Raw genomic sequence first — 15273 nt, forward strand, 5'->3', positions numbered from 1 at the left:
TCAGCCGCACCTGCACTGAGCAAACCCGTCCAAAAGAGGGTGTCACGGCACAAACAATAACACACGATTTCAGTGTCTTTGCATGTGTTTTAATGAAAACTATTTGCGATATGTCCGTCAGCGCAGAAATATCCATGAATTAGCCGCACCGTTTTATAAGCCGCAGAATTCAAAGCGTAGGAAAAAAGTAGCGCCTTATATTCTGGAATTTACGGTAAATATCAATTATTGCACCAATTATATTATAATTATTTTTTTTGTCAATATAAAAATAAATATTGAAATATCTGCTTGACATACGATTTCAAAGCAAGATAGCCATCAAATTATACATGTAAAAATGACAATAGATTTTATTGTAAAATAAATAAATTGTCTCCCATCTTCTCATGTTTGAAGAGAAAAGTGGAAGATTAAAAGAATGTTTATTTTCCCAGGCTCAGAAAGAACTGCTTGTTCCTTTTCGCAGCATATTATTGTTTGTTTTTTTTCCGGTAAAATTCTGTCGACTGAGCCACTAGTTTTTACCGTAAAATCAACGATTGTTGTTTTAATTGTGTAAATTTGCAATATCTCCGTCAGCGTGGAAATATCCATGAATTAGCCGCACCGTTTTATAAGCCGCAGAATTCAAAGCGTAGGAAAAAAGTAGCGCCTTATAATCTGGAATTTACAGTAAATATCAATTATTGCACCAATTATAATATTCTTTTTCAAACTATTTTTTTTGTCAGTATAAAAATAAATATTTAAATATCTGCTTGACATATGATTTCAAAGCAAGATAGCCATCAAATTATACATGTAAAAATGACAATAGATTTTATTGTAAAATAAATAAATTGTCTCCCATCTTCTCATGTCTGAAGAAAAAAGTGGAAGATTAAGAGAATGTTTATTTTCCCAGGCTCAGAAAGAACTGCTTGTTCCTTTTCGCAGCATATTACTGTTTGTTTTTTTCCGGTAAAATTTTGTCGACTGAGCCACACTAGTTTTTACCGTAAAATCAACGATTGTTGTTTTTATTGTGAAAATTGAAAAAAGGTACCACATTATTTTTAGGTGATAAACTGGCAGCTCAGTTGCCAGAATTTCACCATAAAGTTTTTTCTATTTAGTGTAAATTCTGGTGACTGAGTACTATAATATTCACAGATTAATTTTTTTCAGTCCCTGGAAAAAAATATTGGGTTTGTATCAGCAACAAGGGTATTTGATAATTTGCTTTATTTCATTTGACAGGAAGCCCTAAGGTTACAGCAAGATGTAAGGAAGAAGAAGCAGGAAATACTGGAGAAGCACATTGAAACACAGAAGGTAAGAAGTAGTGATTCAACGATAAAGAACTTAAAAGGCATATTGTTTTAGCTTCACGTCAGGAGTGCACTGATAGTTTTTCAACATTCAGTTTGATTGCGCAATGTTGTCTCCGTACCGTCGGGCGTTGCCCCCTGAATGTGGCCACTTGTTGTCCGCAGCTCCTCATCTCCAAACTGGAGAAGAACAAAGCGATGAAAGCCGAGGATAAAGCCAAGATCATGCAAACCTTGGGCACCCTGACCAAGAGCATCACCAAGCTCCAAGAAGAGATAAAAGGCATCTCGAGCAGCCGCAACCTTCTGCATGCAGCCAAGAGCAAGGCCCAAGTAATCCTGTTACTCGCTGCTTGTGGGATTTGTAGCATAGAGATGACTTTGTCGCCCGTCTTCTCATGTTTGAAGAGCAAAAGTGGAAGATAAGAGAATGTTTATTTTCCCAGGCTCAGAAAGAACTGCTTGATGCAGAGCTGGACCTCCACAAGAAGACTCAAGCTGGGGAGGACACAGCTTTGTTGAAGCTCAAGTATACCCAGCTGCAAATCGAGGTATTCATCATCAACTCTCACCACTAGGGGGCACTCGTGCGCCATTTTGGACGACTCATGTTTTTGGTGCTTCCACACAGGCGGCTAAAAGGGGACTCCTGGCACGGGGCCGGGGCCGGGGCCGAGGGGCGCCAGCTCGCGGCCGCGGCGCTCCAAGGGCCCGGGGACGGGGGAGCAGAGGGCGGGGACGAGGCGTCTCACTGCACGCAGTCGTGGACCATCGACCGCGAGCTCTTCAGATCTCTGGTTTCACTGAGCTCGAGCGAGTAGATCTGCTGCCACACTTTGCTGTAAGTCTGCTTATTCTGCCATTGTTTGGACACAACTGTATGATGGTCACATGTGACAGATCCACCAATTGGATTTTTTTAAGGCCGATATTTGGAGCCTATTATTCATTTGCAGTAGAAGTTATTTCAGTCCACTTTTTATGTTACAGCCTTTTTCCAAAATGGAATAAATTCACTTTTGTCCTCAAAATTTCACACACAATATCCCATAATTACGGAGCCCCTAAAGGGACATGGGAATTATTATTTTTTTAGACATGTATCTCGTGAGCACGAGAAAGTATCTCGTGGCCACGAGAAACTTTTTATAAAAAAAAATAAAATAAAAAAAAATTTATTTATTTATTTTTTTTATAAAAAGTTTCTCGTGGCCGCGAGAAAGCATTGGATGTGTGCGCATGGTTTGAGGTGTGTGTTAAAATGGCAGTTAAGGAGTTAATTTGGCTGTATTTCCAACTAGGACTTTCCCCCATGTGTGTTGTGGCAAAATGTGAATGCTTGATTAGTAGGTGTGAGACAAACACTTTATCTTCCTGGTTATTGTAACGCTACGTGTTTGACATTATTTAAGACTTTATCATGCCCGGGAAAGGACAGTATTCCTCTTCTGTGGCTGTGGAGGGTGGGCGTGGCTTGCGGACCTGCTGCGAAGCGGGGTGTGCCAGTTAGTCCGATGTTGATGTGATAAAACTTCTTTCTTGTTTGGAAGATACACACACAATTGTAATTGTTATTTCTTCCTGCACATAATAAATATGTACAACGTGTTTGGATGTATTCGAAGATGTAAAATTGTCATTAAATGTAATATTGCATATAGATAAGATGTGTCAAAATATTACTAGAAATACAATTTTGGCAGCAACAAAGTGACCATTTGGGTAGATATTTGCTCTAAAAAGGGTATTTCAACAAGTAAACAGTACAGTAGGTACTTGATGTTGATATGTAATGCACATAAGGGTATTCTAGTCAGATGCGCGTGTGTAAACATGCGATGTGTAAATATCAAAATATTACGTCGCATCACTTTTTGTCAGGCAATATTATATTTAATGACAATTTTACATAAATGAATACATCCAAACACGTTGTACATATTTATTATGTGCAGGAAGAAATAACAATTACAATTGTGTGTGTATCTTCCAAACAAGAAAGAAGTTTTATCACATCAACATCGGACTAACTGGCACACCCCGCTTCGCAGCAGGTCCGCAAGCCACGCCCACCCCCCACAGCCACAGAAGAGGAATACTGTCCTTTCCCGGGCATGATAAAGTCTTAAATAATGTCAAACACGTAGCGTTACAATAAACAGGAAGATAAAGTGTTTGTCTCACACCTACTAATCAAGCATTCACATTTTGCCACAACACACATGGGGGAAAGTCCTAGTTGGAAATACAGCCAAATTAACTCCTAAACTGCCATTTTAACACACACCTCAAACCATGCGCACACATCCAATGCTTTCTCGTGTCCACGAGAAACTTTTTATTAAAAAAAATATATATATATATATTTTTTTTCTTTTATAAAAAGTTTCTCGTGCGCAGGACAACGTTTTTTGTTAGCACGAGATACATGTCTAAAAAAAAAAAATTCCCATGTCCCTTAGGGGCTCCGTACATAATGACAACGTGGACTTTTTTTTTTTAATTTGTAAAAATGTATTGAAAAAAAAAAAATTACGTGTACGTTACAGTTTTTACAGCCTTTGCTTGATACTTTGTTGATGCACCTTTGGCAGCCATTCCAGCCCCAAGTCTTTTTGAATAGGATGACACAAGCTCGGCACACCTATCTTTGGGCAGTTTCTCTCATTCCCCTTTGCAGCGCCTGTTGAGCTCCATCAGGTTGGATGGGAAGTGTTGGTTTTCATCCAGGATGTCTCTGTCCTGAGGCTGTAATGCTGCCAAGGGTGCACCAACAAAGTATCAAGCAAAGGCTTTCAATACGTCCGTTTTTTCCATTTTAATACATCTGCAAATTAAAAAAGTAAACTTTTCACATTGTTATTAAAAAAAATGTTTTCTCAAAAAAAAAAAAAAGGCAGCTATCAACAATATACGTCATAATGCCAAGTATCGGCACCGATACTCTATCAAACTCCAGAATGTACACATTTTTAATCGGGTAAAAAGCTTTGGTTATTTACATTTTTTGTGCAAATTATTGCTTCCAGGTCTGATTGTGGTGAATTAATTTATCTTAAGTAGTATTGTTATTAATAAATAAAATAGCTCCAACTATCAACATATGTGACCCGTGCTGGCAAAATGAGTCAGAATACGCACAGGCTAATTTTAAGTGAAAAAAATGTATCTTGGTTGAAATTGAGATTTTCACAAAAATGAGTCCATAAAGCCACAATCTAGCGATCCCAATCATCGAAATAGCAAGAAAACATCTTAAATCACCTAGGGCTGCAACAACTAATCGATTATAAAAATAGTTGCCGATGAATTTAGTCATCGATTCGTTGGATCTATGCTATGCGCATGTGCAGAGGCTTTTTTTTATTTTTATTTATTATTATTATTATTATTATTATAATTTTTTTTTTAAATAAACCTTTATTTATAAACTGCAACATGTACAAACAGCTGAGAAACAATAATCAAAATAAGTATGGTGCCAGTATGCTGGGTTTTTTCAATAAAATACTGGAAAGGACAGAAATGTAGTTGGTCTCTTTTATCCGATTATTAATTGATTAATCGAAGTAATAATCGACAGATTAATCGATTATCAAATTAATCGTTAGTTGCAGCCCTAAAATCACCTTTATTTGAAGATTTTGTACGAGGTATGTCTTCAGAAATTAGTCCTTTGTGTTAAAATTCCTTGAGAAAATCAAGGGTTTTCAACGCTCACTCGCGGCAATAAGGGGGAATCCCCCTAGCCATATTTGCTATCATTGTGACGCCAAGTTTACCTACTTTCTAAAAATGAGCATGGAATTCCCGATGACGCCATTCTGAACCAATAGAATTCGAGTTTTTAAACCTGTCCCGACGTAAACAAATCCGGCTTGTTGCTAACCGGTCGCTGTGAGGCGTACCCTCATTGGTTGAATCACCCCGTGCGGTGCGTTGTGGTATCAAAACAACACACAGTAATTCGAGCGAAATATTTGGTGAAAAAAGGTGATTTTCGAAAATGTAAATATTATTTTTGTGGATAAGTTAGACTGTTTTACATTCCGTAATGGATTTAGAAGGTGGAGAGGGTACAAAGGCGGTTGCAAGTGCGCTAAATTCACTGCAGTCGGCGAATCTTCTTAGTGCTGCTGGTCAGGAATATTACGGACAGCTGATCGATGATTATTTTGGTGGTCAGGACCCTGTAAGTAGCGATAATGACTCAGAAATTGATGAAAGTTACTCTGAGGCGGCTTCTCCTCTCCTAGACAATCTCAACGATTACGACGACGTTTTGCATATCCTTTGACTTTAATTGTACCAATTTTGGTGTTGCTACAAGGACTTTTAAGGTATGGTTGCTATGGAGTTTTGTTTTGGAACATTCTGTTCTGGAACAGTAAACTTTAAGCTGTTTTTTCTCAAAACGGACCCTCACACTTGGTCGACTTCAATCGGATGTAACTCGGTCATTTTCTGTCCGATTCCAACAAACCATATACCGTAATTTCCGGACTATAAGCCGCACCTGACTATAAGTCGCACCAGCTAAATTTAGGGGAAAATACAGATTGCTCCATATATAAGCCGCACCCGACTATAAGCCGCAGGGTTTTGATGTGTAATTACTGTAGTATATAGGGGTTCCTGCTACCACGGAGGGGATTGTCGGGACAGAGATGACTGTTTGGGAACGCAAAGCGTCCCATTTATTAACTATAAATCTTTCAATCATTCAATCAAACTTTCACATCTTTGACATGGCGAACAGCATTCGTGCAGAGTACAAATAATACAACGGTGCAAAGTAATACAAAGTGCTCGCCTGTACGTTATCACAATAACCAGCCTACGGTATATGAAAAGTCAGTCTTTAATCATTGTGTCATCGTCTTCCTCCTGCGTACTAAAACCACCGAAATCCTCTTCGTCGGTGTCGGAGAAGAACAGGCCGCAAATAAGCCGCACCCTTGTATAAGCCGCAGGGACCAGAACGAGGGGGAAAAGTAGCGGCTTATAGTCCGGAAATTACGGTATCATTTTGAAGGTCTTTAGATGGAGAATGTGTAAATAACAATAACTCAGTTTTTAAAATGTCCTCATTGTGACTCATTTTGCCAGCCCAGGTCACATATTTTATTTATTAAAATAAAATATCTCCAACTATAGACATATTTTATTTATTAAAAACAATACTACTTAAGGGAAATTAATTCACCACAATCAGACCTGGAACCAATAATTTGCACAAAAAATGTAAATAACCATAACTTTTTACCCGATTAAAAATGTGTACATTCTTCAACTTACCCGTGTGGTTTTAGCACATGGAAGCCCAGTTCAAATTTAGAGAAATTACTCAGGATGGGATTAAGTATTTCCAGGTAGTGGTCGTGTTGTGGTGACCGGGTGATGCTTGGAGGATATATTGTGTGAAACAAGTGTAAAGGTGACTATACGGCTGATATTTCGTGTTTAGAGTGCTCTAATTATGTAAAAAAACAACTAAATGGAGCGTACACTTTTTAATGCTCTACTGATAAAAGTAATACGTTGACTAATAATTTTTTTAAGTGGAAAATCGTTAGCCAATTAGCCATGATAAACGAGGGACGACTGTATCAGGCATGTGATTTTTAATAATAATTTTTATAATCTCGGGGGGAAAAAAAAAAATCTCCCGTTTTTTCGTTTTTTTTTCCGACCCTAAATCAAGATTCGAGACGTAGTTTATATTACGCCGTAGTTGATTGGTCGATATGTTCCTTGTGACCAATCAGGACATCTGTTATGAATGATGACGTTAATAACGTCATCGTTCATAATGGTTACTACGGCCATTTTCCATATGTAAACAATGTCGGTTCTCGAGAGAAAGGACGCTTTACGAGTAAAGGAAATTGATAAACATGTCAAAAATAAGTTCCGATGGGACTGGATGGAAAGGGAAATCACTGATACTGTTGGGAAGAAGAAAGTTACGACTTTGTTCGGTGATTTTATTCGGAAAATCGATCGTCTCGGAAAGGTTTTGTGCACGTGGTGTCATGATAATATTGACTATGGATCACGAGGTTTCAAGGCTTTGGAAGTACATGCGAAACGCCAAAAACATATGAAACAACTTGAAGCAAGGAAAACAAACTTTTCACTAGCTGGTACTTTTGGATGTCAACCGAAAGTGAGCAAACCTTACGGACTTCATCCTTTGTTTACATCGACAACTGCCGTAGACATGGAGAGGAAAGATCCACCCACTTCACTTGCAGACAGGGTTGTTAATAATGAGGTAAGCTAAAAAATATTTGCTTGCGAAATACGCATGTTTGTTTTAAATATTAACCAATTATTGCTTTGCGAAATATAAATGGGTTTTTCTAAAAATAAAAAGCCACGTGAAAATATATTATGAAATGACAGAAATTCAAAGAGTCGCATTATTGATTCCAGTTAACAATTTATTTGAAATAAATTTGCATGTAATACTATTTTGTAATATTATGTTCTTTTGTAGTCTGTTGAAACTATTGTCAGTGGTGTAACAATCTTGAAGGTAAATATTTTCACACTTGTTTCATGCAATATGTCAGTGTCCTCACATTATTATTATTTCCTATTTTCAAATATGAGTAAACAATACTAAACATGTTTAATTATTTTCATAAATGTATATCCTATTTTGGCAAAAAGAATGAAATGTTTACATTACATGAACTGAAGTAATGTGGTAATACTGTAAATAAACTGTAGATAATAGCACTGATCAATGTGACACCTGTGGATGTGAAATGAACACAAGATGTAAATATTAGTGACTAAATACTGTTGGGACTGAACCATATACATTGATTCATTAGGATCATTGGGTTATGTATGTTCTATTAATGATGTTTTCATGTCTTTAAACACTAAAATATTTTCTTCAAATGGTGCTGTCTTTGTTAATTTTAGCATGTTAAATTGGTGAAAAACCAGGAGCCTTCGTCCCCCAAACCCCCGGAAATGTTTTCAGTCTTATTCATTGTGGTCAAATCACATGCCTGCTGTATGTGTAATATATTTGTTTCATAGTACTTCTGTAGGTAATTGCAGTAACAGGTGGTGTTTAACTGGTTCTTTGATTATTTACACATGATTTATATTTATGAAATGACATACTGTATGTTCCATGTTGACCATTTTGAAGCAATTTGGAGAAATCGAGGACTGCCAGATCGATGACAACGGCCTGTCAGCAATCATCACCTACAGGACGAGAGCCGAGGCAGAGCAGGTGAGCTGCCTGCTAACAATAAATATACATATATTCGTCAACATACATTTCTATCCATATTTTCGCACCTGCAGGCAGCCCTTCATGGCCCCAAGTTGAACTCCCACAATTTACAGCTGGCCTGGCACAAACCTGCCATCACGCTGAGTGCTGCGGATGCTAACGAGGCCGAAGCAGAGGAGGATGAGGTTGGTGCCAATTCATGTTTCCAAGGGGGTACAGAAGAAAAAAGTTATTAGGGGAGTCCTGATCAGCGTTCTTAATACCAGCGTATTACTTTTACTAGTAACGAGCAATCTAATTACTTTTACTTCCGTCACAACGCCGTGAGCGATGGCGCGATGTAACGTGGCACGCTACTTTTGATGTGGTTCTATGTCAACAATGCAGCGTCCTAAATGCAGGAAATATTATTATTATTATTATTATTACACAATATAATGAACAACAAATCACTGATTGAAGTGACAAACTTGCCATCCAAACAATACCTTGTTTGTTGACAAGAAGATATGACAGCACATTCAATCTCTTTATTGAGCGGAGGTAACACAATCCGCTCAAAAGATTCAAAAGAGCTGGCGTCAGAGCCTACACAGTGCTAACTGCTAAAGCTAAGGAACACAGCTCTGTTGAAACCCTCGATGACGTCACACGTCACTAGGCAACAGGCCCCGCCTTTTAAAAGCACAGACTTTGTAGACTGTGATCTCATGAAAACTCTCTCAAATGTATATGCCGTCTAGTCGAAGTTCTGCACACAAGTAAACACACTGCAGGATTGCTTATATCGCACTTGATATAACACAGAGGTAAACATGCTGCAGGACTGCTTGTATCGCACATGATATCACACGCAAGTAAACACGCTGCAGGATTGCTTATATCGCACTTGATATGACACATAGGTAAACATGCTGCAGGACTGCTCGTATCGCACACGATATCACACGCAAGTAAACACGTTACAGGACTGCTTGTATCCACATGATATCACACACAAGTAAACAGGCTACAGGACTGCATGTATCGCACCTGATATCACACACAAGTAAACAGGCTACAGGACTGCATGTATCGCACATGATATCACGCACAAGTAAATGCGCTGCAGGACTGCTTGTATCTCACATGATATCACACACAAGTAAACAGGCTACAAGACTGCTTGTATCGCACATGATATCACACGCAAGTAAACACGTTACAGGACTGCTTGTATCGCACATGATATCACACACAAGTAAACACCTACAGGACTGCTTGTACCACACATGATATCACACACAAGTAAACACCTACAGGACTGCTTGTATTGCACATGAGATCACACACAAGTAAACAGGCTGCAGGACTGCATGTATCGCACATGATATCACACACAAGTAAACATGCTACACTGTAGGACTGCTTGTATCACACATGATATGACACACAAGTAAACAGGCTACAGGACTGCTTGTATCGCACATGATATCACACACAAGTAAACATGCTACACTGTAGGACTGCATCACACGACTGATACTTGCAGCATCAGAGAAGTGTCAGTGTAATGCTTGTAGTTCCTACATTGACCTCCAGAGGGAAGCATTGCACCAGACGTTGATGATATCGTGTCAGTCTGCTAGAAAGAAGTGAGAGTAATCCTTCAATGAAGTGTCGTCTGCCTGCAGTATCCTGAAGAATCCCTGAGTGACGACGCCTTGCTGCAGGACGACGACGAGGAGGAGGACGACAACGAGCCTCGCTCCTGGCGCAGATGAACATCTCCTGCACTTTTATTTATTCCACTGCCTCTTCATTCATCCACGGCCAACAAACTTTGATTTTAATATCTTTTCCACAGGCAACCTTTTTTTTTTTTTTTTTTATGCTCTTAATGTCGATTTTTTTTCCCTCCCCCGGGATCATTTTTGATCATAGAAGTGGTAGTTTGTCCGTTTGTTTACCTTTGAACTCAAGCTTTTTGTGGAGTAGTACTACAGTATTGATCATATGTAAATATTTTATGTCTGCTTTGAAATAATTTGTACGAAAGCTTAGTTTCTCAGTTATTTGGCTTCAACTTTGAATTGTAAAAAAAAAAAAAAAAAACCCAAAAAATAAAGAATTGAAATGGTCAGGAGACACTGCCAGGAAAAGGGTGGAAAAGAGAAAAAAGTATGGCAGTGAAAAGATTCCCCCTTTAAAAAGTTGCAAATGACCATTTCAAAAAAACAAAAAAAAAAACATGTTCACCTAAAGAGCAAATTTCCTCAACAATTCCTCCTTGTTGTCTCCGTAAGGTAATAATAATATTTGTAATGTCTGAATCTACACTGAAGGTAAGATGTCAGATATATGCAACATTTTCACAGAAAACATAATTTTAACATTCATTCAATTAACTTTGTTCTTGTTTTTTGCAGGTGCTGCTCATCTTCTGAAGAAACTACCGGTATTCTTATTGTTGTTACGCACTGTCAATAGAATGTCATAAATGCACTTTTGTACAATTAATTCTCGGTTTGATTATTTAATGAACACAAGGACATTGAAGTCCTTTCATTAATCGAGGAAATATTTAAAATCCAGAAACAAAAATAAATATATTTTGATCAAATAATGTCCAATAACACACTTGAGATGGTTTTTAAATTTTGATTCGTTGTAGAAGTTTTACTGACACACAAAAACTGTTTTATTGAACATAAATATTACCAGTGAAACATGAAGAAATAACCAGTAAAATGTAACTTATACGAAAATAAATATACACAAGAAACTCAAACTGTCAACACAACACTTCCTTGTTTTCCACCAATCACATGTCTCACATCCTGTCATGCTGAAGGTGCCTTCAAGGACCATCGGAATTGTAGAAAAATCCCATTCACTGATCTATAAGTGTCCCTCCGAACGTAACCCAGTCTGTTAAAAATGTATTTTATATATATATATATATATATATACATATATATATATATATATATATATATATATATATATATATATATATATATATATATATATATATATATATATATATATGTATATATATATATATATATATATATATTATACATATAAAATGTATATATATACAAATATATATTTATATACATACATACATATATGTACAAACCCCGTTTCCATATGAGTTGGGAAATGGTGTTAGATGTAAATATAAACGGAATACAATGATTTGCAAATAATTTTCAAGCCATATTCAGTTGAATATGCTACAAAGACAACATATTTGATGTTCAAACTCATAAACATTTTTTTTTTGTGCAAATAATCATTAACTTTAGAATTTGATGCCAGCAACACATGACAAAGAAGTTGGGAAAGGTGGCAAAAAAGACTGATAAAGTTGAGGAATGCTCATCAAACACTTATTTGGAACATCCCACAGGTGTGCAGGCTAATTGGGAACAGGTGGGTGCCATGATTGGGTATAAAAGTAGATTCCATGAAATGCTCAGTCATTCACAAACAAGGATGGGGTGAGGGTCACCACTTTGTCAACAAATGCCTGAGCAAATTGTTGAACAGTTTAAGAAAAACCTTTCTCAAGCAGCTATTGCAAGGAATTTAGGGATTTCACCATCTACGCTCCGTAATATCAAAGGGTTCAGAGAATGTGGAGAAATCACTGCATGTAAGCAGCTAAACCCGTGACCTTCCATCCCTCAGGCTGTACTGCATCAACAAGCCACATCCGTGTGTAAAGGATATCACCACATGGGCTCAGGAACACTTCAGAAACCCACTGTCAGTAACTACAGTCGGTCGCTACATTTGTAAGTGCAAGTTAAAACTCTCCTATGCAAGGCGAAAACCGTTTATCAACAACACCCAGAAACGCCGTCGGCTTCGCTGGGCCCGAGCTCATCTAAGATGGACTGATACAAAGTGGAAAAGTGTTCTGTGGTCTGACGAGTCCACATTTCAAATTGTTTTTGGAAACTGTGGACGTCGTGTCCTCCGGACCAAAGAGGAAAAGAACCATCCGGATTGTTCTAGGCGCAAAGTGTAAAAGGCAGCATGTGTGATGGTATGGGGGTGTATTAGTGGCCAAGACATGAGTAACTTACACATCTGTGAAGGCACCATTAATGCTGAAAGGTACATACAGCTTTTGGAGCAACATATGTTGCCATCCAAGCAATGTTACCATGGACGCCCCTGCTTATTTCAGCAAGACAATGCCAAGCCACGTGTTACATCAACGTGGCTTCATAGTAAAAGAGTGCGGGTACTAGACTGGCCTGCCTGTAGTCCAGACCTGTCTCCCATTGAAAATGTGTGAAGGCTAAAATAGTACAAGGGAGACCCCCGGACTGTTGAACAACTCAAGCTGTACATCAAGCAAGAATGGGAAAGAATTCCACTTCAAAAATGTGTCTCCTCACTTCCCAAACCTTTACTGAGTGTTGTTAAAAGGAAAGGCCATGTAACACAGTGGTGAACATGCCCTTTCCCAACTACTTTGGCACGTGTTGCAGCCGTGAAATTCTAAGTTAATTATTATTTGCAAAAAAAAAAAAAAAGTTTATGAGTTTGAACATCAAATATGTTGTCTTTGTAGCATATTCAACTGAATATGGCTTGAAAAGGATTTGCAAATCATTGTATTCCGTTTATATTTACATCCAACACCATTTCCCAACTCATATGGAAACGGGGTTTGTATATATATATATATATATATATATATATATATATATATATATATATATATATATATATATATATATATATATATATATATATATATATATATATATATGTGTGTGTGTGTATATATGTATTTATATACATATATGTATACATATATATGTATATATGTATGTGTATATATTTATATATATATGTATATACGTGTATATATATATTTGATTTTTAAAAATATAGATATTTTTTTAGAACATAAAAAAATATCAGAAAATAAAACGTCTTTGTACTTTGTTTTTTTTTTTATTTAATTTTCATTTCAGAGCACAAAAGGTCAGGATGAGACCCTCAGTGCAAAGTGTGTGTGTGTGTGTGTGTGTGTGTGTGTGTGTGTGTGTGTGTGTGTGTGTGTGTGTGTGTGTGTGTGTGTGTGTGTGTGTGTGTGTGTGTGTGTATAAAAGAGTGTTTATGTCCATTTAGTGTTGAGCTTTTTCAAGTAAGAATATTGTTTAATAACAAATATTTATTAATTTTTAATAACAAACACATTTTCCAGTCACATGTCGGCTGTACATTTTAATAACTTATTTCAGATATCAAAACAAAACCTTTTACTTGCGATCAATTACGAGTTAACTATGGACACGATGCGATTAATCACGATTAATCGCAATGAAACATTTTATAGGTTTGACAGCTGTTATAAAAACATGACATAAATGACAGCCATCCTTTAGTTTTATTGACTATTTCCCAAAGTACACGTCAGCGGACTTCAGCTGAGAAGCGAGCACACGCTGGACTGGACTGGACTGGACTGGTCCATGGCCGGAAACACATTTTATAAATACAATTTCATAGCAGAATTATTATATAAGAAACTTTAGAGACTCCCTGAAACCACAACCAGAGTTCATTGGCAGGTCACATGCTTTTATTTTGGTCTTTGCCGTCTTCTGATGGTCATATTTGAGGCCTGTGCTGACTTTGGTGTGTGTGTGTGTGTGTGTGTGTGTGTGTGTGTGTGTGTGTGTGTGTGTGTGTGTGTGTGTGAGCCCCCGCAGAGACTCCCCTTGCAGTCCAAGCTCCCACAATTCCTCAGCTCTGGCTAAGCGAGGACAAATAAGCCAATCAGCATGAAGTGTTCCAAGGACCCCCTGCGTGTCTGTCCGCCTAATTGTGATTTATTTCTATCATATCATCGTGACTTATTAGTCACATTTAATTGTGACTAACAAGTCACATATAATTGTGACTTATTAGTCACGCGTAATTGTGACATATTTCTGACACGCCTGCTTTGCTCTCGCGCTATTTTCAAAATAGTGTGAGAGCAAAGCGAAAGAAAATGATATTTTCTCTCCTCATCTATTCAACTTTCTCATCTACTCCTAAGTGTGTGTGTGTGTTATTATATTCATCACTTCCATCATTATGATCATTATCATTTTAATTATTACTGTAATAATCATCATAATTATAATTGTTGCATTTCGATACCATCATTATAATTTTTTCATCAATATCATTATTATTAATATTATTGTTATGATTATTGCCATGACCTTTATTATAATAATTGTGATCATATTTATTTACTATTGTTATTGTTATTATCAATATTATAGTAATTGTTATTATCATTATATTTTTAAATTATTAATATAACTATTATCATATCATTATTATTATTATTATTATTGTTAGTAATATTATTTTTTTCATGATCAATATTATAATTGTGATCATATTTATCACCATTATTACTATTATTATTGTTAGTATCCTTATTATAGTAATTATTGTTGTCATCATATTTTTTAATTACTATAACTATGATCAATCATTATAAATGTTATTATTATTATTATTATAATTGTGAACATATTTAATTGTATTATTATTTTAATATCACTACTATAGTAATTATTATTATCATTATAATTAATAATTTCAATATTATTTTTATTGGTATCATTGTTATTTTGTAAAGGAAAAGTTGGGCCCTGAGTTTGAAGTATTATTATTAATATATTT

The 15273-nt window shown here is 36.6% G+C and overlaps 1 protein-coding gene across 2 annotated transcripts in view; it reads left to right on the top strand.

Moving 5' to 3' along the window:
• Positions 1–11216, top strand: part of LOC133641401 (RNA-binding protein 26-like) — a 40943-nt gene extending 29727 nt beyond the window's left edge. The window contains exons 16-23 of one of the 2 annotated variants that reach the window (XR_009824273.1): positions 1243–1317; positions 1479–1646; positions 1760–1864; positions 1945–2154; positions 8488–8574; positions 8649–8762; positions 10251–10901; positions 10986–11214. Coding sequence is in view for 1 of the 2 variants with exons in the window: in XM_062035156.1 (XP_061891140.1) it covers positions 1243–1317; positions 1479–1646; positions 1760–1864; positions 1945–2154; positions 8488–8574; positions 8649–8762; positions 10251–10340 (849 nt within the window). In the remaining variant the exon portion in view is untranslated. Of the gene's footprint in view, positions 1–1242; positions 1318–1478; positions 1647–1759; positions 1865–1944; positions 2155–8487; positions 8575–8648; positions 8763–10250 lie in introns of both variants that reach the window. The other variant, XM_062035156.1, reaches the window with a different exon arrangement.
• The last annotated feature ends 4057 nt before the right edge of the window (positions 11217–15273 follow it).

This window comes from Entelurus aequoreus, linkage group LG02 (genome assembly GCF_033978785.1).
Source record: "Entelurus aequoreus isolate RoL-2023_Sb linkage group LG02, RoL_Eaeq_v1.1, whole genome shotgun sequence".
NCBI lineage: Eukaryota > Metazoa > Chordata > Actinopteri > Syngnathiformes > Syngnathidae > Entelurus > Entelurus aequoreus.